Source organism: Chelonia mydas, chromosome 11 (genome assembly GCF_015237465.2).
Source record: "Chelonia mydas isolate rCheMyd1 chromosome 11, rCheMyd1.pri.v2, whole genome shotgun sequence".
In the NCBI taxonomy this organism is placed as follows: Eukaryota; Metazoa; Chordata; order Testudines; family Cheloniidae; genus Chelonia; species Chelonia mydas.
The window spans coordinates 18527863-18553989 of NC_051251.2; the positions used below are offsets into that span (position 1 = coordinate 18527863).

General features: G+C 45.8%; 2 protein-coding genes across 35 annotated transcripts in view; one reads left to right on the forward strand and one right to left on the reverse strand.

The window, feature by feature from the left end:
• The window catches only part of ZRANB3 (zinc finger RANBP2-type containing 3), a 184756-nt gene extending 170776 nt beyond the window's left edge, over nucleotides 1–13980 (reverse strand). For 4 of the 5 annotated variants that reach the window (XM_043525050.1, XM_043525049.1, XM_043525048.1 and 1 more), the window contains exons 1-2: nucleotides 13842–13980; nucleotides 5151–5309 (exon numbers count right to left, since the gene is read on the reverse strand). In XM_043525050.1, coding sequence (XP_043380985.1) covers nucleotides 5151–5302 — 152 coding nt within the window. In that variant the 5' untranslated portion in view covers nucleotides 5303–5309; nucleotides 13842–13980. Of the gene's footprint in view, nucleotides 1–5150; nucleotides 5310–13841 lie in introns of those variants that run through there. The other variant, XM_043525051.1, reaches the window with a different exon arrangement.
• A 70-nt stretch (nucleotides 13981–14050) lies between these two features.
• Nucleotides 14051–26127, forward strand: part of R3HDM1 (R3H domain containing 1) — a 165554-nt gene continuing 153477 nt past the window's right edge. For 6 of the 30 annotated variants that reach the window (XM_043525035.1, XM_043525038.1, XM_043525036.1 and 3 more), the window contains exon 1: nucleotides 14653–15612. The gene's annotated coding sequence lies outside the window, so the exon portion shown is untranslated. Of the gene's footprint in view, nucleotides 14223–14262; nucleotides 14327–14648; nucleotides 15613–15664; nucleotides 15740–26127 lie in introns of those variants that run through there. The other 24 variants (XM_043525026.1, XM_037912839.2, XM_037912842.2 and 21 more) reach the window with 12 other exon arrangements.

Sequence of the window (26127 nt, forward strand, 5' to 3'; positions counted from 1 at the left end):
AATGAAATCCAATTCAGCAGTTTCTCGCTGGAGTCTGGATTTGAAGTTTTTTTGTTGTAAGATAGCGACCTTCATGTCTCTGATTGCGTGACCAGAGAGATTGAAGTGTTCTCCGACTGGCTTATGAATGTTATAATTCTTGACATCTGATTTGTGTCCATTTATTCTTTTACGTAGAGTCTGTCCAGTTTGACCAATGTACATGGCAGAGGGGCATTGCTGGCACATGATGGCGTATATCACATTGGTGGATGTGCAAGTGAACGAGCCTCTGATAGTGTGGCTGATGTTATTAGGCCCTGTGATGGTGTCCCCTGAATAGATATGTGGGCACAGTTGGCAACGGGCTTTGTTGCAAGGATAGGTTCCTGGGTTAGTGGTTCTGTTGTGTGGTATGTGGTTGTTGGTGAGTATTCGCTTCAGGTTGGGGGGCTGTCTGTAGGCAAGGACTGGCCTGTCTCCCAAGATTTGTGAGAGAGTTGGGTCATCCTTCAGGATAGGTTGTAGATCCTTAATAATGCGTTGGAGGGGTTTTAGTTGGGGGCTGAAGGTGACGGCTAGTGGCGTTCTGTTATTTTCTTTGTTAGGCCTGTCCTGTAGTAGGTGACTTCTGGGAACTCTTCTGGCTCTATCAATCTGTTTCTTCACTTCCGCAGGTGGGTATTGTAGTTGTAAGAATGCTTGATAGAGACCTTGTAGGTGTTTGTCTCTGTCTGAGGGGTTGGAGCAAATGCGGTTGTATCGCAGAGCTTGGCTGTAGACGATGGATCGTGTGGTGTGGTCAGGGTGAAAGCTGGAGGCATGTAGGTAGGAACAGCGGTCAGTAGGTTTCCGGTATAGGGTGGTGTCTATGTGACCATTGTTTATTAGCACTGTAGTGTCCAGGAAGTGGATCTCTTGTGTGGACTGGACCAGGCTGAGGTTGATGGTGGGATGGAAATTGTTGAAATCATGGTGGAATTCCTCAAGGGCTTCTTTTCCATGGGTCCAGATGATGAAGATGTCATCAATATAGCGCAAGTAGAGTAGGGGCGTTAGGGGACGAGAGCTGAGGAAGCGTTGTTCTAAATCACCCATAAAAATGTTGGCATACTGTGGGGCCATGCGGGTACCCATAGCAGTGCCGCTGATCTGAAGGTATACATTGTCCCCAAATGTAAAATAGTTATGGGTAAGGACAAAGTCACAAAGTTCAGCCACCAGGTTAGCCGTGACATTATCGGGGATAGTGTTCTTGATGGCTTGTAGTCCATCTTTGTGTGGAATGTTGGTGTAGAGGGCTTCTACATCCATAGTGGCCAGGATGGTGTTATCAGGAAGATCACCGATGGATTGTAGTTTCCTCAGGAAGTCGGTGGTGTCTCGAAGGTAGCTGAGAGTGCTGGTAGTGTAGGGCCTGAGGAGGGAGTCTACATAGCCAGACAATCCTGCTGTCAGGGTGCCAATGCCTGAGATGATGGGGCGCCCAGGATTTCCAGGTTTATGGATCTTGGGTAGTAAATAGAATATCCCAGGTCGGGGTTCCAGGGGTGCGTCTGTGCGGATTTGATCTTGTGCTTTTTCAGGGAGTTTCTTGAGCAAATGCTGTAGTTGCTTTTGGTAACTCTCAGTGGGATCATAGGGTAATGGCTTGTAGAAAGTGGTGTTGGAGAGCTGCCAAGCAGCCTCTTGTTCATATTCCGACGTATTCATGATGACAACAGCACCTCCTTTGAAAACCTGGATTTGTGCTGGAAATGGCCCACCTTGATTGTCATGCACGTTGTAAGGAGAGTGGTCGCTTTGGATAGGCTATTACCAGCAGGAGAGTGAGTTTGTGTGTAAGGTTTTTGGAGTGGGGTGAGGGGGTGAGAGAACCTGGATTTCTGCAGGAAATGGCCCACCTTGATTATCATACACATTGTGAAGAGAGTGGTCACTTTGGATGGGCTATTACCAGCAAGAGAGTGAGTTTGTCTGTGGGGGGGCGGAGGGTGAGAAAACCTGGATTTGTGCTGGAAATAGCCCATCCTGATGATCACTTTAGATAAGCTATTACCAGCAGGAGAGTGGGGTGGGAGGAGGTATTGTTTCATGGTGTCTGTGTATATAATAATGATATTCTGCAATTTCCACAGTATGCATCCGATGAAGTGAGCTGTAGCTCACGAAAGCTCATGCTCAAATAAATTGGTTAGTCTCTAAGGTGCCACAAGTACTCCTTTTCTATTTATGACAGTGTCAATTGATGGGACTAGCATCCTGTCCTGTCCATGAAGGCAGACTCCTGATTGGTGGAAAACACGGGCATCATGAACTTTTCCAGTGCAGCACATGTTGGTATCCATAAATTGGCTTCTGTGGCTGACCAGAGCCTGCATAACAATGGAGTAGTACCCTTTGCAGTCTATGTATTGCAGTCCTTGAAAAGGGCAAACTATGGGCATATGAGTCCCATCAATGGCCCTGGCACAGTTGGGAAACCCCATTCTTTCAAAACTGGCCATTACTTCAAGAACATTATTTATGCCCGTCACCTTTTTGAGTAAATCACACTACTGATCACCTCAAACTTCCGCAACCGCAGCATCCAGAGTCGACTTGCCAACATCAAACTGGTTGGCAATGGGCCTGAAGCAGTCAGGAGTGGCCAGCTTCTAGATGGTCATAGCAACCCACTTCTGGACCAGCCTGGCTACCATCATGCATATGTCCTGACAGTGCAGGATCAGGGCAAGCTACTCACAAACCTCCAGAAAAATGGCTTTGTTCATGTGAAAGTTTTGGACCCACTGCTACTCCTACCACATCCACATGCCTATGTGATCCCACCAGTCTGCAATTGTGGCCCTGCTTCAGAAGTGCCAGTCTACACAAGGCCCATTAGTGGCTATACAGAGAGTCAGAGCAGCATTATCCAGTTGGAGTCTGCTATGTCTGTATTGTTCTCCTCCTCCTCCTCCGGGTGCTGCTGATAGGTCAGAAAAGGCCACAGAAACATTCACCAGCATCTCATGGATGCTCTGCCCATTTCCAGGCATGGGAATGAAGCCTAAGCAGGACAAGTTCTTCAACGGTGACTTCTCCATGTTGCTGGCTCTGGCTGCCAGGAGCATGCAGACCCAAAATACAGCTTGGAAGGATGAGTTGGAAGGCTTAGACAACTTCCAGTAAAGTACAAGGGGATGTGAAGTTTTCCCACAGTGCACCACAAACAAAAGGGCTAGAGGGGCTGCAGCTGGGAAGAGCAGTAGGAAGCCTAAGATAGGTTGGTTTGACTCGAGTCTGTGTACTGCAATGTGGACACGTGAGCAGGGGTCAGAGATCCAGGTCCAGAAATTCCAAACCTATGGTCAATATTCAGTGCCTGAGCCTGAGCGTTTGAGTCCCACAGACCCAGGATTACATTGCAATGTTCCGTTACCCCAAGTGGCTTGCCTAAGGAAGGACACAGGAAGTCTGTGGTAGAGCAGAGAACTGTAGCTGGATCTCTCAAGTACCAGGCTAGCACCCTCATTACTAGACTGTCCTTCCTCCTTGCTGCCTGGCGCAAATCTATTTTGCCAGATGCACAGTATTAACATGAAGAATTTCAGAAAGAGCTTGACCCAAGCAAAGGTTCCAGGTCATGGTAAACTTTGAGGACGAAGATGAAAACTGGAAAACTGGAGAGAGATTGGGGAGAAAGCACACACTTTCCCCTCCACAAAAAAACGAAATGGTTTCTAAGCACTCCTTAGAACTTAAGGCACTACTATATTTGTACTGTTCTGTTTTCGGTTTAAAGCAAGATTGAACTTCAAAAAAGCCCATGAGTAAGAATTTTTAAACAAAACATGCTGCAACACTATGTTCAGAATGTTACTTTGTTTCACTGAAAAAAAAAAAAAAAGTTATGCCACTTCTTTGAGCACTGAAATTCTTGGTATCCCTGTGCCTGTCATGTTAATTGGGGTATGTGGGACAGAACATCTCACAAAAATGTCCAGTGATCTTCCAAGCTGTCAGCTTTCATTTTTCTTCTGTACTGTAAGTCATCATAGCAAATTAGCACGGGGTATTTTTCCACTAATTCTTTCCACAAACATACTTGTTACACTGACATTATATACATAGCATATGGATCTCTGTGGCAATAAGAAGCACTTAATAGCTCTAATGCTCATACAACATTGTAGTCAGTCCTGACTCAGAGTTTACTTCTAGACAAAATTCAAAGTGTTCATTTTAAACTACATAGTTTTTGGCTCCAACTACCTCACTATCACCTCCCTCACAATGGATTATCATAGACATGATTCAAGATATGAATAAAATGGCAGCAATCTCCTAGACTCCACCTCCAACCTATCCTGAAGTATCCTTTTCAAGTAGATTGCACAGATCTTCATAATATGATCAGTCTTCTTTAATGTATGCTTTGATCAGCAGTACAGCATTACCAATTATTTGACTCTTAAATTACCATAATTATGCTTCAGAGTTAACACTCCATCGAAATAAAGAGGAGCTGCTCAGAACCATTGTTGTAGCCCATCTGCAAATTCAGGCAGACTTTACTTCACCAATTCACAATATCTTAAAGGTTAATTTTACAAAAATACAGGCAAAGCCTTAACTCCTCACTTCCTCCCCACATACAAGAATTTAGATTGTAGCATAGGATAGTAGACATAACAGAAAAGTACTAATTCGTAAATCACCACAAGCCTGCTTAAACCAACCCCAAATGAATGCAGTTGAAATGGTCACACATTTGTTAGTAGCCATTATTCAACAAAATCTCTCTACCTTTCAACTGCTCAAGCTGTTTTTCTCTTGAACACTCTCAGCTATGCCCTTAACCCCCGCAAAAAAACTATAGAAACGAGTAAATAATCAGTTTTTGAGAACCCAGTAGAAGTATAAAACAAACTTTCTGTCCTTACTGATTTTTACCTTCATATAGACACTGGTTTGGTATTGCAGGGTTGCTCAAGAATATAGCATTATTAGTATCTACTTACTCTTTAAGAAAATTAAAATTTGTTTTTAAGCCATATAGAATTACTAATAAATAAGGCAAGTTATGTTTTACAAACTTATCACTTGTTTTTGTAAGGCTTTTGTAATTGTTCCAGAAACAGAAACAGAATTACTACTTTCAGCATACCATGAGATAAGCACTTTACCTGCCGCTTCTCTGAAGTGCAAACAGAATGCCTTTCTTCTGAAAAGGAAGCAATCTTTCCCTTAGTTTTTCAGGTAGGAAGGATAGCTTAGTATCAGCATCTTCAGAACAAGAAGTTCCAGCTGTAGAAGTTTCTTGGATTATGTTTGACATGTTGGCCCTGCAAGAAACAAACAAGAGGTTAGGAACTGGGTACTGAATACTCTAATACAATACAAGTTATAGCTATATGTAGCAATAAGTAATGGTCCTATCACGAAATGATTAACTGCTAAATGATATAGATGTTGATTTGTACTACTTTCTCAACAGGTGTTAGTTTAGACAATTAACTCTTGGTTTGCAGTTCAAGCTTTCTCATCATTTAACTAAGAAGGCTGGTTTAGAACATGTTGAATGATGCATTTATCAGATAAACATGATATTTATCAGATGTATTGAGTTACCCTTTGCCTGTGACTTAAACGTGATAAGACTAAACACAAAATTAAGGATTAACAAAAAGTTTAAATTGAAACAAAGGGCACATATATTCCTAAAAAGTTTACCACCAACTTGGGCATAAGATCAGATCAGCTCTAGTTTACCTAACCCATACTGTCCTCCTGCCCCTCATAAAACTCACATGATAACTCAAAGAAAAACAATGAACCCTAAGACTAAATGAAAAAAGCTCTTATGCTTTGTATCACAGACTAACATCTTAAGAATTTCACAGATTTACAAAAAATAGATGAGTTTACAGGCAAAGTGCACAACTTTAAGAAATAAAAATCACAACCATCTACAACAGAGCATAGAAAGAACTGTCACTTACCCTACAGTAAATGTGGTTCTCTGAAATGTTTTAGTCAGCATGGATCCCACTCTCTGTGCATGAAATCAGATTCTTCTGAATAGCAATATTTGTCAGGGATGCACATGCATCCTGTGCCCCTGTGTGAGGGCATGAAGGAGAGTTACAGCCATCCTGACCTTTACTTCCCTCACAATTCAAAGCCCACGATAAGAGGACTCTGAAAAGTGCATAGAGTACAGATCATGGGATCCACAGACAATATCTCAAAGAACCACAGTCTCCAAGGCTGTATCAGTGTTGCTCGCACCGCTGTCTTCAAGGCTGTATCAGTGTTGCTCCCACCGCTGGTGACTGACAAGTAGTATCCCTTCCAATGGTATGAGGAGGAGACTCAGCTACATCAGTCACAGAGATATTGCAGTACACCTCTCCCAAACTTGGCACCTGACCTGGTGGATAAGCCCCAAGGCATAATGTTTTACAAATGTCAGTGGGTTACTCCATGTTGCCATCCTGCAGATCTTGGAAACTGAAACATTTCTGAAGAAGACATAGGATGTTGCTTGTGTTCTGATGTGCAGTGATGTTCAGTGGGAGAGGCATACCAGCCAACAATAGTAAAGTGAGATACACTGTATTATCCATTTCAATAGCTTCCAAGACGAGATGACCTGACCTTAGGACTGGCCGACCACATCAAGAACGAAGCAGGAAACAGCGTGAATGGTTTGGTTCCATCAACATAATAAAAGCAAGGTCCCCAATAACATTTAGTGTGCAATTGCTTCTATCTTGGTACAGTGTGTGGTTTAGGAAAGAAGACAGGTAGATTGATTCAGAAGTCACACTGGAAATGAATTTCAGGTACGGATTCAGCACCATCTTATTCTTATAGAATGTTGTGTGGCGAGGTTCAGCCATAAGCACCTGAAGCTCACTCATTTTTCTGTCTAAAATGACAACAACTAGGAAAACCGGTTCCAGAGTGAGATGATGTAAGCAGCACTCAGAACGAGGTTCAACCTGCACAGGATTAAGTTGAGGTCCCAGGCAAGTAAGAGTCCTTTGAAAAACCTCTATGCCATCAAGTGAGAAAAAACTGAACACAATTGCACCAGGATGACAAGCCAAGATTGCGGTGAGGCTGACCCTGAAATCAATAAGTGTTTGAGGATCTTTGGTATTGATGTCTGCTCTGGGTCTAGCCCAGGCTGGGCTGCCCATATCAAGAACTTTTTCTTTCTAGCGGAAGTTTTCCTGCTCTTAATATTTTCCAGAACTAACAGTCTCTATCCATGGTGCTTAACCAGCCAAAAGCCACAATACCAGTTGCAGTGACTTAAGGTCTGGATGCAGTACCTGGCCGTGGTGCTGCAAGACCATATTGCTCAGATCTGAGAAAGGGATAAGCGTTTCAACGGATGTGCAGCAGGTCTGTCTCTCAAAATTTCCATGGCCTGTAGGAAGCAATGAGAATGATCTTGGCTCTGTCTCATTTGATCTTGGAAATCACCCTGAGGATCAGGGGAATTGGTCAAAAGGCACGTAATAGGCCTTAGGACCACTGCAGAAGGAAAATAAATGGTAGCAACCCTGGACTCCTGTAGTACAGGGGGCATAGGATTCTGGCACTTGGTATTGACAGCAGTGGCAAAAAGGTTTATTATCAGAAGTCCCCTGCAAAGGAATATCTACTCTACTATGGACCTCTGCAGGAACCACTTGTGATTGGCAACCAGTTGCCTGCTCAGGAAGTCCACCAAGTTGTTACTGACCCCTCAGAGTAGAACAAGCATTGGATTATCCCATGTCAGAGGCACCATATCCAGAGCTCAATAGTCTCCAGGCAGAGGGGACACGAACATACACCTCCTTGCTAGTTTATGTAGTACATTCTGGAAATGTTGTCCACTGGGATCTGCACTGTGGAGTTTTGAAGAACCATTAGAAAGGTCATGCAGGCTTCCAGGACATTGATGTGGAGTTGCAAGTGGGCTCCACCACCTGTCCTTGAAACATCTACGATTAAAGTAATTGCTGGAGAAAGGGGTAGGAACAATATCCCACCATATATGTTCTTGTGTTCCCACCACCATCTCTGTTCTGACAGGACACAAAATAGGACCACGACTGTTATTCATTCTGCGAACAGACAGATCTGAGCTGGAGTTGCAGGGGCTGCAAGTTAAGTCTGGCAAGCAGAATCTCGTACGTACATGCTGACATTTTACTTAACAGTCCCAGACACATCCATACCATCGTACTTGAATTTGGCTGTATCCCAAGTACTATCAACTGCACCAAGAATCTGTCCTCAGGAAGATAGACTTGCACATATCTGGAGTCAAAGCTCCTATAAAGTTTCATCTGTAATGGGATAAGACACAATTTTTCTTAAATCACCAGGAGGGCCATATGACAACAGGAAGAGGGCATATTCTAGGCTTGCCGCCATTTCTTGCCGGAATATCCCATTGATCAGCCAGTCATTCAGGTAGGGGGTAGACATAGATGCCCCTCATTCCGAGATCGGCATCCTGTAGAGACTTTTAATGCCGTGGAGAGTCCAAATGACATTACCTTATACTGGCAGCAATTGGGCCCCAACATGAATTTTAAGTACTTTCTGTGGACTGTGTGAAGGCCATGCAGAAGTACGTGTCCTGAAATACAAGAACTATAAAACAATCTTGAGCCTCTGGAAACACAATGGAGGCAATTATTACCATCTTAAATCTGAAGCAGCATATGTATTTATTCAGTCTCCTCGGTCTGGGATAAGACCAAGATAGTCCCCCTTTCTTCTCTATGATAAGGAAATATCTGGGTAGAAAGCTCTGGATTATAAGTAGCTTCCCTATGGCTCCCAGACAAAACAATGAGGCCAATTCTGTTTGTGACAGGTTCTTGTGAGAAGAGTCCCTGAATAAGAGTGGGAAAGGGGGATAGTCAGGGGCAAGGAGTGGAAATTTTTAAATAGAGTAGCCATGAGCAATAACATTTAATGACAATTTGTCAGCTTCAGTAGCCAACCAGTTCCAATGGAAAGGAGTAAGGCAGTTCCCAAAAGCAGTGACTGACTGTGGATTGGATCCAGTGACCCTTGACATTCCCAAACTTGCTGCCTCAGAGAGGGTCCCAGGCACATGACTGTAGCGGCAAAAAAATGGGCATCCCCTAGAGTATTTGGCCCTTTTCCTCTGTGGGTATCAGGCTGTCAACCCTAAGTGTGGAACAGTATTCTCTGCCCCTGCTTGGGGCTGGTTCTGATATGGTTTCTGGTAGGGTTGTAAATATTGTGTAAAAAGTTAACTGTTTAAACAATTAAAATTATATGGTTTAACTGGTTAACTGAGGTCACATGTTATTTCTCTGTGCCATCTGTAAAATTCATATGTGGTACTCACCTTCATCAAGGACTTTGAGATCCTCTGATTGTTAGAGAGCTTATTCCTTCACTCTCCCACTTCCCTGGTCCTTCTCGCATGAACAGAGAGAAACAATACCCGAAGTCCGAAGGTGCAAACAATTCGATGTTTATTGGGGTGAACTTCCAGCAAGCTTAAATACAAGTTCCTTTTTCCTTATTTTCGAATCCCAACTTACTTCCTGTTTGCCCCTAATTTATACAGTAATATTCTTAGCTATACCTTAACCAATCATCCTACCGAAATTTAACTAACCAATCCTAACATATTGTAACATGATTAGCTAACCAATTATATCCCACCACCTTAATTAGTTTACACCCAGCAAAATTAATTATACAGCAGACAGAAACAATCACAGAACCAGACAGAGACCATGACAATAAACAATAGCAAAGTGGGAACTATAATGACAAAACAATACAGAAGTGAGGATTTCACAACAACATCTATAAAGACATAAGAGTTTCCCAGCTGTGTCTATTGATAAGTGAGTTCTTACCAGACAGAAAACTATCAACCTCAATTTCCTTTTACATCTTCTAGGCACTTCCCTTTCTCTGGAGGTGATAGGCACTATCAGGACAGGATTGTATTCCTAACAGCCCAATAGCACCTTCTTTCAATGTGACTACTTTGGAATGTGAGGATGTGACCGGTCGCTTCCCAGCTTATGGCTGCCTTTGTCACTTAGCCAAAGGCCTTAGCCTAAGAACAGGGCCTCAGACTGTCACAGTAAGAGAAGGACCTTACACTGGCAGACAGTGATTTTGATTCTTTCTTTTATACCTCTAACTAGCCAAGTGATAAGAATACACCTAAATTCTTAAAGTACAGGCCTTTACAGACAGGCCTGAATATCTATATTCTAACACTGATAAGAGCAATGTATGATGATCGAACATATTCAATAGCAGGAAAAGACGAGAGAGTAACTTCTGAAGCATTCATATAAATAAACGTTTATTATCTGAAATCTGTTGGATATAAAACAAAGGTCATTTACAGGGAGAGAATTTTCAAAATTTTGGAACATTTCTCTAATTTCTCATTTGCTGAATAAGACCAAGGGAAAATTCAGAGGCCTTCTGATTCACCGAGCTTTGACAAATGAACAATGGAGAAACTCCATAATTGCTAGGGAAGGTATACGTGGGCATTACTGATACATAGATATAAAATTACATTGTTTGGAACCATGAGGTTGTACTCTTTACTAGCCTATTAAGAGAGCAGTCTAACTATATTTACCCTCATCCTCCTTTTCCACCAAATGTTTTATTCTCTTGTTACATCTTATTATAAAATAGGCTGAAAGCTTTCAAGACAGGAACCTTGTTTTACTACGTGTTTATTATAGCACCTAGCACCATAAAATCCTGATCCCGACTGTGGCCTTTTGGTGCTACCTCAAGCACAAAAAGAACATGCTTTGGCCTAAAGCTCTCGTTGACATCTATGGTAAAATTTATAATATTTTCTTAAAGAAACACTCAACTTAAGATGTAGTTTTAAGAAGTTAATTAAAAGTAGTTTCAAAGACCACTTTTTCTTTCTTACAAAATTGCATTTCTAATCCTGTTCTTCTCATAGCCTGTATATTGATTTATTAGTAGTTTTATTGATGTATAGACATTCTTTACAAGCAATTTATTTAAAAAAATTATTCTTCTTAATTCCCAGATCTTTGACAATATTTCTGAATTAAGCAATGATGATGAAAAGCCCACATTCTGCAAATATGAGTTTAAACTCATTTCACAGCACCCAAAATTGTGCCAAGCACTTCACAGATGAGAGACAATCTCTTTGCCCCTTAAAAATTATGTAAGACAATAACTTGGATAGCTACCTAGCATATCTATCCTTGTAATGTTTTTGCCCACTGGCAAAATTACTTTTTCCTAATTTTTTTCATTATTACTTTTTCCTTATTATAGGAGGGAGTGCAGACACCGCATTGGACTGGGATATAAGAAACCTGGGTTCTATCCTCAGCAATGCCAGTGTCCGGGTCAGCGACCTTAGACAAGTCACTTCACCACTCTGCTTCAGTTTCCCCATTGGTAAAACAGGGATACTTGACCTACCACGGGGAGGGGGGGACCTAGGCTTCAGTCCTGGGGTGGTTGGGCAGCAGGCTTGGGCAGTAGGACTTAGGGAGCCTGGCTGCATGGACCAGGGCTCCAACCATGGGGACTTGGCACCAACACTTGGCTCCAGCTGTGGTATTTCAGGCACTGACCCCCCAGCTCTGGCCACGTAGCGCTGGCCTTCGGCCACACAGCTTCAGGCTCCAACCTCTGGTTGTATGCAGGCGGACTCCGATCCCTGGCTTTGTCTGCGTGGCACCAACCCCTGGTGGCAGCTGCTGACCCCCAGCCGCTCGCTCCAACCCCTAACCCTGGCCACTGACCCCAGGTGCTAGCCCTGGACGCCAACCACCAGCCCTGGCCTGGGCTCTGGCAGGTGCTGGCCCTGGGCACCAATCTCTGACCATGGGGCAGCAGGCACCAGCCCGGGTGCCGATCCCTAGTCCTGGCAGAGTGGCAGCAGGCACCAATCCCCAGCCCCAGCTGCCGACCTCCAGCTCTGGCTGCCGGTAGCAGGCACTGATCTCCAGTCCTGGCCGCTGACGACGGCCGCCAGTCCCTGGCCCTGGCTGTTTGGCAGGCACCAGACCCAAGTGCAGATCCTCGATGCCGGCTTCGCAGTAGTGGGTGCAGATCCCTGGCGGCAGGTGCTGAACTCCACCCGTGTGGCCACCAGCTCCAATCCCCAGCTCTGGACACTGACCCCAGGCACTGGCCATATTGCAGCAGCTGCTAGCCCCAGGCATTGATTCCCAGCCACCACAGCTGCCAACTCCTGGCTCCGGCTGTTCAGCAGCGGGTGCGGAACCTAGGCGACAGCAGGCGCCAGACCCAGGTGCAGATCCCTGGTCCCAACCATGTGGCAGCGGGTACAGATCCCCGGTGGTGGGCTCCGAACCATGCTGCTGGACGCCGACGGGCTCCTAACCAGGGCGCTGGACGCTTATCCTGGGCACTGGCCATGCAGCAGTGGCCGCTGGGCCCAGGCACTGATCCCCAGCCCTGGCCACGGAGCAGCAGACTCCGACCCTGGGCTCTGGTGGGTGTTGGCCCCAGTCACCAACCCCTGGCCCTGGCTGTGCAGCGACAGACGCTAGCCCTGGGCTCTAGATGTGCGGCAGTGGGCTCTTACCCTGGGTGCCTCCCGCCGGCTCTAGTCGCACCCCATCACACCTAACCCCAGCTGCCTCCCCAAGCCTGGCATCCATCCCCTAGGGCCCTGCTGCCTCCCCTCCAATCCTCCCATCCAGGGCTTGTCCTGGGGCTTGCTGAGAAGCGATATTAAGAAACATGCATGTATCACTTTTCACAGCAGACTAACTGGCTACCTGGGAGGCTGTAAAATATGATACTTGTATGTTTGTTAATATCACTTATCACTTTTCATAGGCTCCCAGGTAGCTATTAAGTGTCCTGTGAAAAGTGATATTAACAAACATACAAATATAACTTCTCACAGCATTATTATTATTATTGAGTCTGTAAAAAAAATAAACGTACATAAATATGATTTTGGATGTGTATACATGCATATTTATTTATTTTTCCTAAAATTAATAAAGTATTTTAGGAAAAAATGTCAGTGCGGCCATCAGCAAGAGTTGGTGTCCACATTTTCAGGCCACCAAAAAATCTGTGGTGAGAACCCCCGTCCTAGACCATTCGACTGTTTCCTGCACAGCTGTGAAGTTTAACTTCTCTCTACATGTTGGAGGGCTTCTCATTTGAAGTAGGGTTCTATAGTCAGACGCTTGCCATCCCAAATCATTTTGGGGATGGAACTAACAAATACAGTGTGGATATTAATTACTTTGAGTTGCTAGATTCCTAGACTTCTAGGTTTCTGTTGACATGACACAGTTGCAATGCTTTCTAAAGGGTCACTGGCCACTGGGTGGTCACGGCTCTACATCCCTCAGATGAATACACAAGAGAAACAGAGGTCTCAGACGTGGTTCTGAGATGAGGATCTTCCTCAAGTCAAGAACAAGTCGATGTAGCCTCAAGTCCCTCTACCTAGATGAACTCCCACACAGCGCAATCACAGTTGCCACAGTAAGCAAACCGCTCAATAGGGGTACAGCTTCCACCCTAGACACAACCTGGGGAGCCACGGCGAGCATCATTAAGGGGGGAAGAGAGCCAGACAGTGGTATGTGGCGTTAGACAGCCGCTGAAGCTCCACTGAACACGGCCTGCCACACACCGCAGCCCTGACCCTAGGGCGCGCTAGTCCACAGCCCGACCGGGGGCGGGGAGAAGGGAATAATCGCTCCCCACCATGCAAGGCGCCGCCAGCCCCGCAATCCGTAGGGGGCCAGGAAGGAAAAAGCCGAGAGCAGCCTCGCCTCCACTGACTAACTCACACCTACCACTACTGCCGCTGCAGCAGCCGCCACCAAACTTCCCCAGAACGACGCCGGTTTCACGCGGGCTCGCTCCAGCTCAGCCCCGGCGCCGGAAGTGACCTCTGGCGGGAGCGGGAACCGCCGTGGGCCCAAACACCCCCCGCCTCCGGGGGGAAAAAGCCCCCCCCGCCAATAAGTGGCCGAGGGCGCACGAGCGGCGCTTCCGCGGGGATCCTATTGAGATCCGGGAAGTAGTTGAGACGCAGGAAGGTTGTTCCTACCCCGCGTCTCACCCCGCGCTGGACCAACCGACTCACTCATCCCTTCCCGCTGGTTGGGGAGGGCGGGTTTGTGATCGCGAGTCCTGACTCGCCTCGCTCTCGTCTCCTCCCCTTTGTCCAGAGGGTGCGCGGGAATATGAGCGGGAGGGGCAGCGCCGCGACAGGGAGTTTGAGGGACTGGGTGCGGGGCGACAGCGCGGATGGGAAGGCTGTGGGAGCTACGCAGGGGTGCGCTACTCGGGGGAGGGCGCGGGGTGAAGCTGTGGGAGCTACGCAGGGGTGCGCTACTCCGGTGGGGGAGAGCGGGGTGAAGCTGTGGGAGCTACGCAGCGGGCGCTGCACAGTGCGGTGGGAGCTATGCAGGGGTGTGTGGGAGCTATGCGGGGGGGGGGGGGCTCTACATGGGGGTGTGGGAGCTATGCGGGGGGGGGGCGCTACATGACGGGTGTGGGAGGGACGCGGGATGGGAGCTATGGTGGGGCGTGGGGCTGTCTGAATGGGAAGGCTCTATGGGGGGAAGGGGTAGGGCGAGCTGTGAGGGAAGGACTCCAGCGATTGTGGGGAGAGAGAGGCATTGCAGTTACTATAGGAGATGGGGGGAGCTGTGTTGAAGGGGTGTATGGGGCTGAGTGACAGTGCGACGAGCCCAGAGAGCAGTGGGTGGGGCTGCAGAGTGCTGAGGACTGTACGGAAGGCGGCGGCGGCAGAACTCCTTTCCCCCTATAAATAAGTGAGGTGGCGGGTGAGGATAAGAAGCATTACTGAGTCCGGTGCTCTCCGACTGGCCAGTTGGTAAACAGGCTCCTGGGGGCAAGCAATGAGCATGATAATACAAGAGACTACAATTCCCAGGATGCCTTGCGCTGGCGAACACGGGCTGTGCTATACTTTAGGGACACGGTCGCCAACTGTTGTCTTCGGAGGGTTAGGCGGATGGGGAGACGCTCGCTGCTGATGATGATAAGGGAGGAAGTTCCCAGCCAGCTGGTCCTTCTAGTTGGGCGCAGTGCCGGAGCTCACGGGGAAAGGGGTTATATTATCACTACGGGAACAAGTACCGACTTGATTGTCATTAGCGGTGAAAACCGTCTGTCAGCGCAACGCCGCGATTCCACTGGTTGTTGGTACCTACAGAGGTGGGGCTCTGTGTGCCTGTCCACCGGCTTCCTATTGGTAATTAGGGCCTTCATTCAGTCAAACCACCGGTTACGATTGGCCAGAGGCCCCTTAGTGGGCGAGTTTATGCGCAAGTGGTATGTGCACCACAGGGGCAGCTCTGGAGGCGGATGCTGGACTGTAAATGGCTACGGCTGACGTCGGTCAGCGGGATTGTGCGTTGCCGTTCGCAGGCACTGGCAGGGGGGCGGGTCTCTGTGCCCGCCGCGGCAGTAGGAGGAACCGGAGCTGCTGTCGGGGGCTGGTGATGGGGTCAATTCTCCCTCGTGTGTGAAACTCCGTCACCGAGCCGGCCCCGTCGCCGCCCTTATCCGCCCGGCTGTGTTAGCGCCATCGCGGTAAGGAGCGCACCTCCCTTTATAACCTTCACTCGCCGCCCTGCGAAAGGGAGGGGAGCTTGTTCCAGGGCTCCCGCACCGCGTGAGGGGTCCGCGGCGGTGTTGCCCGGCCCCAAGGGCTGCTGGGGTACTGCACTCATGTGGGGGAGTGGCTGGTCCCTGGGCGCAGCTGCACCCTGGAGGGGCGCCCGGCACTGGGGTGGGAGCAGCTGCACCCTGGAGGGGGCGGTCTCAGCACTGGGGCGGGGGGGAGCTGCATGGGGGGGTGTCCTTGCACTGGTGTGGGGGGCACTGGGGGCAGCTGCGCCAGGGGGTCTGCACTGGCATGGCGGGCACTGGGGGGGGGGTTACTGCATTGGGGTGGGGCATTGGGGCCCCTGGGGTGAGCTGCACTGGCGTGTGGGCCCTTGCACTGGGGTGGGGGGCCCTGGGGGAAGCTGACCCCGGGGTGGTTGGGAGTGGTGGTTGCATCTGGGGGGAGGCCCCTGTATTGGGGTGTGGGCGGTAGTACCCTGGGGATCGGGGGCAGTCCGCATGCTGAGATGCCATTAGAAGCTGGCTGTACCTAAGGATTCTTAAGGGGCTTTCAGTGTAGCTGCACTCTGGGATCCTGCACTGGGCTTGTTGTACCCCAAAGATCTTTTTTAGGGGCTGCATCTGTGCAGGGTGGCTTTATAATTAGATTGAGGCAGAAGCATTTGCGGAGGTGGTATCAGAAGAGAGAGAACCAGTGGAGAAACTGGTGTGACTATAACATGTTGCCCATGTAAAGAAGTAGTGAATCTTTCAAATTTCCCCAATTATAAAGGATGGGGTATGGAGCTGCTTACAAACTGTCTCCCTGATGCTAGATTAGCAAAACTGGAGTTGGCATTTAATGATGCTGGCAAGAGAAAGGAGTGTTTCCAAAGTTCTGAATGTATCTGCATATAGGTATAATAGGCTAATTCAATTTAAATGGGTCAGTGTTGGTACAAGGGGATGTGAAGCTTTTTGCTTGTTTTAAAATAAGGTAGTCCCATGTTTTATCCCATTAATCCTAACCTTGATTCCTCTGTGGTCTCATGTCTGAACCAATTCTGCATGGGTTCATGTCATATGTTTTTGTTATACAAAAATAGGGTTGTGTTACGCGTTAGTGTAGCATTGATATTTTTAAAAAAGAAGAAACTTTAAAGGGAGGTGAGTTGCTTGGGCAAATCATTTCTCTGCCTTTAAGTCAAGAAACTTAACTGTTGTGAGGCTTAATTAATTAAGGGCTCTTAAATTGCTTTGAGCTCTTCAAATGAAAGGTGCTATAAAAGTGCAATGTACTGCTGGTGTAGACACAGTACTACTAATTACTTAATTGCTCAGACTTAACATATATTTAAAAATCCTGCTAAGAAACTGTACTGTGCAAATTTGCTGTATTGATTTGGGCTAACATGGGTTCCATTTTTTAAATCTTTCTTCACTCTGGATGGGAGAAATATTATAACTGTTGGCTCTGACACTGGAAGATGGTTGTACACGATGTATTCTGGACAATTGTCTTGAATGTAGTTGTATCTAGCACAGTGTAATCCAAAGTGTAGATAGAATAGCTACATCACTGTCTGCTTTTGGCGGCTCTTACCTTGACACTTATTTTTAAAATGGCTCTAAGTTTAAATGGTAGGCACTGCAGAATAGTTTTACTTTTGGTTACAAAAGAAAAACTAAAAAATGAATGGAATGTAATCGTCTTAAGATACCTGTTATATTGAAGACTTGATTTTGTTGTTTTTGTAAGCAGGCTTTATAAGCTGGATTCCCATGATAAACACATTCTGTGCAATTTCTTTACGTATAGTTCTAATTATGGATAGTGTGATTAGGCAGATTGCAGCTGTGTGTTTTCTACTTTGTATATTTTGTGATATATATAAAGTGGGTGGGGTGGAGGCAAAAGATCTGTTCCTAGAATCACAGACATGTAGAATTGGAAGAGACCTCAATAGAGGACCTCATCTAGTCCAATGCCTTGCACTGAGGCAGGACTAAGCATTATCTAAACCATCCCTGAAAAGTGTTTGTCTAACCTCCTTAAAAATCTCCAATGACGGAGATTTCACAACCACCTTAGGTAACTTGTTCTGCTTAACTACTATGACAGTTAAGAAGTTTTTCTTAATATCTAACCTAAATCTTCCTTACTGCAGTTTAAGCCCACTACTACTTGTCCTGTCCTCAGTGGTTAAGGTAAACAATTTATTGCCCTTCACTTTACAACAGTCTTCTATGTACTTGAAGACTGTTGTTCTGTCTCTTCTGCGCCCCTCCTCCCTCAGTTGTTTAGTCTGGAAAAGAGACAAACTCAGTTTTTTCAATCTTTCCTCTTAGGTCATGTTTTCTAGACATTTAATCATTTTTGTTGCTCTCTTCTGGCCTTTCACCAATCTGTCCACATCTTTCCCAAAGGGTGGTGGCCAGAAGTGGACATAATACTCCAGTTGAGGCCTTATCAATGCTGAGTAGAGTGGAAAAATTACGACTTGTGTTTTGCTTACAATGCGCCTGCTAATACATCCCAGAATGATGTTCACGCTTAGAAAGTGAATGTATTTAGAAAACAAAGTTTGCAAAAGCTTTATGCCTCTACATGGTAATAGATCATAATGGAACCTTCAATTTAGAAAGGATCTTGTATTTTAAATACACAAACACTTATTTTTAACCTGTTTCTTAACAAAAGTGTCCCAAACTATTCATTGTGAACTGATGCTAAGGCCTTAATCAATTTGTAATTCTTTTCATATAGAATAAAGTTTAAAGACAAAGTAGTTGAAAATAAAGTGCTTTTTCTCTTTAGGCCACAGGTAGCTGCAAGGTTCTTGACTGAATGCTAAAGCAAATACTGTGTGCCAGCACTTATATAATCCAGTGTTGTTGTTAGATTGCAGAAATAGGATTTTGCATTTCCTGTTTTAATGAAGGCGGGAGGGGGGGATTGGAAATACTTTTCCAGGGCCTTTATTTAAACATTCTGCCATTCTAGGAGATGAATAATTCTGGTGTAGGCATACTTCATATGACATAGTCCATCACTTTTGTCACATGGAACATTCTTCGGAAACACTGGCAATAAGAATTGAAAATAGGAATTCTTTCTTATGGTAGGTTCTGTAATTGTGACTGTATTAGGGAATGATGGTTATATAATTGCTATAAATTGCAATCATGTTAAAGTTTCTGTGCTAATCTGTCATTGTAGTAGGTCTTGGTTGGTGGACTCTTCTGCTGCTCAAGTAACTTCTAGCAGAATGTTCATACATTTTACTATTTAAATCACTTTCTGTTTTTCTGTAAAAACATAATAGCAAATTTCTGTCAAGTCTGACTCTAATGTTCTGTCCAGTTATGAGGAACGCTGGTGGATATACCCAAATACCAATTGTTGGTGAAAGGAGTGTGATGTATTAGAATGGGATTCCTTAGCAGTTTTCCAAAAATTTATTCATCAAGTTTTCACAACCCTCTAGAAAGCATAGGCTACTTAATTCTGTTCAAACTCAGGCCTATGTGTCCCTTTACCTCTTCCTCCCCTTCCCTTCGGCTCTTTCCTCCTTCCCTTTTTGCTATCTCACAAGCTTGCTTCTCCGCTCATTCTGCTTATGGCTTTCCCCCCTCCACTGAATTTTTTATTGTCTAATTCTTTTACCCTTCTTCCCCATTATGACAAAAAGGATTTGTCTTTTGTGAGCTGGAGTTTTCTCTACCTAAAGGCAGGGTAGTTCACCTCCTGCAGGGAAATTCACAAGTACTTCACAGACCTGAAGAGGTGTGTGGTGTTTTGGTTTTTTTGTTGTTTTTTTTGTTTTGTTTTTTTAAAGCTAAGAGCAACTAGAGGTTTTTTCTGTCTATTAGCCTGGAGACGAAGGTATTGGTTTTTTAAAGGATTTTTCTGTAGGCTGACAATCACTATCAGACAACATAGGTATCCGGTTACAGCACAACCTATTTTTTTTGACAAGCCAAGTTTTTCTTTGTTTGTTTTTTATTTCTAACTCTCTGGTGTAAAGTTAGTTAAAAACAGAGAGGCAAACATGACAGCCCAAGGCAGAAAAAAACCAAAGAGGCTTCCCACAGGAGAGCTATGGAGGCAAGGGAAAAAGACATGGAAGAGAAGGAAAAAGAGAGGAAGCATACACTGGAGATGGAGAAGGCAAGGGCTGAGCGGAATCTACTGGATAACCCTAACCATCCTTCCCCAACAATCCACAAACGGGAGCGACTATGTCCACATTATGATGAATCCAGTGATACTGCTGAATATTTTCTCACCTTTGAGAGACACTGCACACTCCATAAAATTCCTGAAGCTCACAAGATGACCACATTGGTTGCAAAATTGACTGGAAGAGCTCTGGACATATTCAGTAAGATGCCTATTGTTAAGGCTTCTGACTATAATAAGTTCAAGGATTTGGTTTTAAAGCAATTTCAAATTACATCTGAAACGTACAGAGTAAAATTTCGAACCCTTAAGACCGGGCCGGGACTAAGTAATGTGGCGTATCTAAACCAGATGAAGGATCTGTTAGATAAATGGGTCCAAGGAAGGGGTGTCTCCAGCTTTGAAGGAATGTGTGATTTGATAGCTCAGGAGCAATTCCTGAACATGTCCAAGGAGGAAATAAAACAATGTTTATAGGATAAGGAAATGGACTCAGCAGAAAGTCTTGCTTCTTATGCTGATCGATATGAGCAGTCCCAGACTGCCAGAGAGGCGGGGCAAGCTGGAACAAAATGGGTGGAGAGAGGAACAACCCTGGTCGCAGTTGGAGCAGATACCAGAAGGGACACCCTCAGACCACACCCTACTACTGGGGCAGCCCAAGGCCCCAACTACACACCAGGGAATACTCCAGACACCTTATCGTCCTGCCACACCGTTCTCCAGCAACCCAACTTGCCCTAGTGACCCGTCAGCTGGATGATGTTTTAAATGTAATGAGCCGGGACATGTAAAGGCCAACTGCCTCAAGAACCCCAACAGATTACAGTTCATTGCACCTGAATCACACCAGAGGTCCTTGGGCCCAGGTACCTCCCAGATACCCTCGGAGAGGAGGGAAAGTGTGATTATGGGCGGGAAGAAGGTCATCGCGTGGAGGGACACCAGAGCGCAGGTGTCGGCTATCCATGCTTCCTTAGTGGACCCCAACTTAATCGACCCAGAGATCCAAGTGACAATTCAGCCCTTCAAGTCCAACTCTTTCAATTTGCCTACAGCCAAGTTGCCTGTCCAGTACAAGGGCTGGTCCGAAACATGGACTTTTGCAGTCTATGATGATTATCCCATCCACATGCTGTTGGGGGAAGAGTTGGCCAACCATGTGAAGTTAGCCAAGAGGGTGGGAATGGTCCCCCGCAGCCAGGCTAAGCAAGCCATCACGCCTAGCTCTGTTTCAGAAACTTCTACCAGGACCCGGTCAGAGGTGATGGAACCAGACCCCATGCCAACATCTGCAAGAACAGTAGTGATCCAGTCCCAGAACCGGAACTGGCGGAACAACCAGCACCAGACCCATTGCCAGCACTGAGTCCAGTACTTGCAACCCCAACACCAGAGGGCCCCACCGAACCTGAACTGGCAGCAGCCGATAATCCTACACCAGTGGTTCAGCCGGAGCCTGAACCCCAACATAGTGCACCAGGGGAGAGCGGTTCACAGCCAATGGAAACAGCCCCATCCCCTACATCGCTTCCAGAGGAACCAAGCCTAGGTCCACAATCCAATGAGGAACTGATGTCTCCAGCATCAAGAACAGTTCCAGACCGAATAGGAAGCAGACGAAAGCCTCCAGAGATCTTGGACAGCGGCACAGAGCAACCCACCGCCTCTCAGCTCTTCTAATCGATCCAGGTTTGTTGTAGAAAGAGGACTTTATACAAGGAAACTCTTTCCGGTGGACACCAGGAAGACTGGCATCCTCAGACAGTTGGTAGTTCCAACTAAGTACCTGGTCAAGCTCTTGAGCTTAGCCCATGATCATCCTAGTGGCCATGCTGGGGTGAACAGGACCAAAGACCGTTTGGGGAGCTCATTCCACTGGGAGGGAATGGGCAAGGATGTTTCTACCTATGTCCGGTCTTGTGAGGTATGCCAAAGAGTGGGAAAACCCCAAGACCAGGTCAAAGCCCCTCTCCAGCCACTCCCCATCATTAAAGTTCCATTTCAGCGAGTAGCTGTGGATATTCTGGGTCCTTTTCAGAAAAAGACACCCAGAGGAAAGCAGCACATACTGACTTTCATGGATTTTGCCACCCTTTGGCCGGAAGCAGTAGTTCTAAGCAACACCAGGGCTAAAAGTGTGTGCCAGGCACTAGCAGACATTTTTGCCAGGGTAGGTTGGCCCTCCGACATCCTCACAGATGCAGGAACTAATTTCCTGGCAGGAATTATGGAAAGCCTTTGGGAAGCTCATGGGGTAAATTACTTGGTTGCCACTCCTTACCACTATCAAACAAATGGCATGGTGGAGAAGTTTAATGGAACTTTGGGGGCCATGATACATAAATTCGTAAATGAGCACTCCAATGATTGGGACCTGGTGTTGCAGCAGTTGCTCTTTGCCCTACAGAGCTGTACCACATCCCAGTTTAGGGTTTTCCCCATTTGAACTTGTATATGGTCTCGAGGTTAAGGGGCCATTATGGTTGGTGAAGCAGCAATGGGAGGGATTTACACCTTCTCCAGGAACTAACATTCTGCACTTTGTAACCAACCTACAAAACACCCTCTGAACCTCTCTCGCCCTTGCTAAAGAAAACCTACAGGATGCTCAAAAAGAGCAAAAAGCCTGGTATGATAAACATTCCAGAGAGCGTTCCTTCAAAGTAGGAGACCAGGTCATGGTCTTAAAGGTGCTCCAGGCCCATAAAATGGAAGCGTCGTGGGAAGGGCCATTCACGGTCCAGGAGCGCCTGGGAGCTGTTAATTATCTCATAGCATTCCCCACCTCCAACCGAAAGCCTAAGGTATACCAATTTGATTTTTTTAAAGCCCTTTTATTCCAGAGAATTAAAAGTTTGTCAGTTTACAGCCCAGGGAGGAGACGACGCTGAGTGGCCTGAAGGTGTCTACTACAAAGGGAAAAGTGCTGGTGGCGTGGAAGAGGTGAACCTCTCCATGACCCTTGGGCATATGCAGCGACAGCAGATCCAGGAGCTGTGCACTAGCTACGCGCCGACGTTCTCAGCCACCCCAGGACTGACTGAACGGGCATAGCACTCCATTGACACAGGTAATGCTCATCCAATTAAAGTACAACCTTTCCGGGTGTCTCCTCAAGCTAAAACTGCTATAGAATGGGAGATCCAGGATATGCTACAGATGGGAGTAATCCGCCTCTCTGGCAGTGCATGGGCATCTCCAGTGCTTCTAGTTCCCAAACCAGATGGGGAGATACGTTTTTGCATGGACTGCCGTAAGCTAAATGCTGTAACTCGCCCAGACAACTATCCAGTGCCACGCACAGATGAACTATTAGAGAAACTGGGACGGGCCAATTCATCTCTACCTTTGACTTAACCAAGGGGTACAGGCAGGTACCGCTAGATGAATCCACCAAAGAAAGGTCAGCCTTCACCACCCATGTCGGGCTGTATGAATTTAATGTACTCCCTTTCGGGCTGGGGAATGCACCCACCACCTTCCAAAGACTTGTAGTTGGTCTCCTAGCGGGATTAGGAGAATATGCAGTCGCCTACCTTGACGATGTGGCCATGTTTTTGGATTCCTGGGCAGACCACCTGGAACATCTACAAAAAGTCTTTGAGCGCATAAGGGAGGCAGGACTAACTATTAAGGCTAAGAAGCGTCAAATAGGCCTAAACAGAGTAAGGAACTATCAACCCCCTACAGGCCAAAGTGGATGCTATCCAAAAGTGGCCTGTCCCAAAGTCAAAGAAACAGGTCCAATCCTTCTTAGGCTTGGCCGGATATTACAGGCGATTTGTACCGCAATACAGCCAAATCGCCGCCCCACTGACAGACCTAACAAAAAAGAAACAACCAAATGCCGTTCAGTGGACCGAAGAGTGTCAGAAGGCCTTTAACCAGCTAAAAGCGACACTCATGTCTGACCCTGTACTAAGGGCCCCAGACTTTGAAAAACCGTTCCTAGTAACCACAGATGCGTCCGAGCGTGGTGTGGGAGCAGTTTTAATGAAGGAAGGAGCGGATCAAGAATTCCATCCTGTAGTGTTTCTTAGCAAGAAGTTGTCTGAGAGGGAAAGCAACTGGTCGGTCAGTGAAAAAGAATGTTATGCCATTGTCTACGCTCTGGAAAAGCTACGCCCGTATGTTTGGGGACGGCGTTTCCACCTGCAAACCGACCATGCTGCACTACAGTGGCTTCATGCCGCCACGGGAAATAACAAAAAACTTATTCGGTGGAGTTTAGCTCTTCAAGATTTTGATTTTGACATTCAGCACATCTCAGCAGCTTCTAACAAAGTGGCTGATGCACTCTCCCGTGAAAGTTTCCCAGAATCAACTGGTTAAAATCGTCTTTGAGATGTGGAAAATATTGTTAGTCTTTGTATACTTGGTAGTATATTTAGAGGTGCATGTGTCTTGTTAACTTTGTTTTCTCCTAGAGCTCCAGGAAGAAATCCCAGCCAGCGTTTCACCCTATCTGTGATTTGGGGGGTGTGTCATAAATATAAAGGGAAGGGTAAACACCTTTAAATCCCTCCTGGCCAGAGGGTAAACCCTTTCACCTGTAAAGGGTTAAGAAGCTAGGATAACCTCGCTGGCACCTGACCAAAATGACCAATGAGGAGACAAGACTCTTTCAAAGCTGGGGCGGGGGGGGACAAAGGCTCTGTCTGTGTGATGCTTTTGCCGGGACCAGAGCTGGAATGCAGGTCAGAACTCCTGTAAAGAGTTAGTAAGCAATCTAGTTAGATATGCGTTAGATTCTGTTTTGTTTAAATGGCTGATTAAATAAGTTGTGCTGAATGGAATGTATATTCCTGATTTTGTGTCTTTTTGTAACTTAAGGTTTTGCCTAGAGGGATTCTCTGTGTTTTGAATCTGATTACCCTATAAGGTATTTACATCCTGATTTTACAGAGGTGATTCTTTTACTTTTTCTTTAATTAAAATTCTTCTTTTAAGAACCTGATTGCTTTTTTTCATTGCTCTTAAGATCCAAGGGTTTGGGTCTCTGTTCACCTATGCAAATTGGTGAGGATTTTTATCAAGCCTTTTCCAGGAAAGGGGTGTAGTGCTTGGGGGGGATATTTTTTGGGGGGGGAGACGTTTCCAAGTGGGCACTTCCCCTGTTGTTTTTGTTAGACGCTTCGGTGGTGGCAGCATAAAGTCCAGGGACAAAAGTAAAACAGTTTGTACCTAGGGGAAGCTTTAACCTAAGGTAGTAAAAATAAGCTTAGGAGGTTTTCATGCAGGTCCCACATCTGTACCCTAGAGTTCAGAGTGGGGAAGGAACCTTGACACCGCTCCACTGAATTTTTTATTGTCTAATTCTTTTACCCTTCTTCCCCATTACTTTCTTATCTTTGGCCTTGTTTTCCACTCCCACTCACCCTTCAGTCTTATTGCTGCTAGCTTTCCCAGCCTCATTCATCTTAAACGCTGATTGCTTTTAAGCCTCTCTTCTCTATATGTTTCAGATCCACTTGGGCATTTTAGTATTTAAAAAAAACAAACAAACTGCTTAATTGTACCACAAGCAGCTTTGTAAAGCAAGTCTTTTTCTTGTATTTAACTTTGCTCTGTATTAAGGTAAAAGGTGCCAGTGCTCCAGTGATCTTGTAACCAGGAGAGTGGGGCAAATTTCCATATTTTTTTTCCTTTCATCTCTTTGACCTAATTTACTCCTCCTCTCCTCTGCCCTCCCACTCAAATGCTCACACAGTTATCGCTGTCAAACAACTTGTGATGCAACATGCTTTAAATAACATGAGATATTTCAGTTTTTAATGTAGTTTATGACACAGCACCTGTTGGCTCCAGAGTAGTTTGTACAATTACATTGATTGATCTTTTTACTTGGGATTGTATGTGGATAGTGTATAAATAAGTTTTGATACCTTAGAGTACTGTTCTAGAATGGTATGCGAAATAACTTTTTGATGGAGAAATAAGACTTAGGTCGGTTTGCAATATGGCGTAGATTTAATTCTTTTAAAAGTAGTAAAGTATATTGAAAATGTTCCTTAAAACTGAGAGAACTAGATTGTGCTCTGTGCAATTACACTATCACTCCTAGAAATGAGGATTATTTATGGTATCTAGGATTTGATGTAAGTACTTTATTGGCTAATAGGTCTGGAGGCTTTTGATAAGATTTATTAAATCCTGACTTCCCCAATGTATTTTAAAGCTGATGTATTTATGTAATTCATGGATTTCCAATATAATTAACTGATGGGGAGTACAAACAAACTTGTAATTTGTGGGTATGACTTCTTGGAAGCTTTTATAAGGGCTGTCTTATCAAATTACCTTCCCTGTAGGAA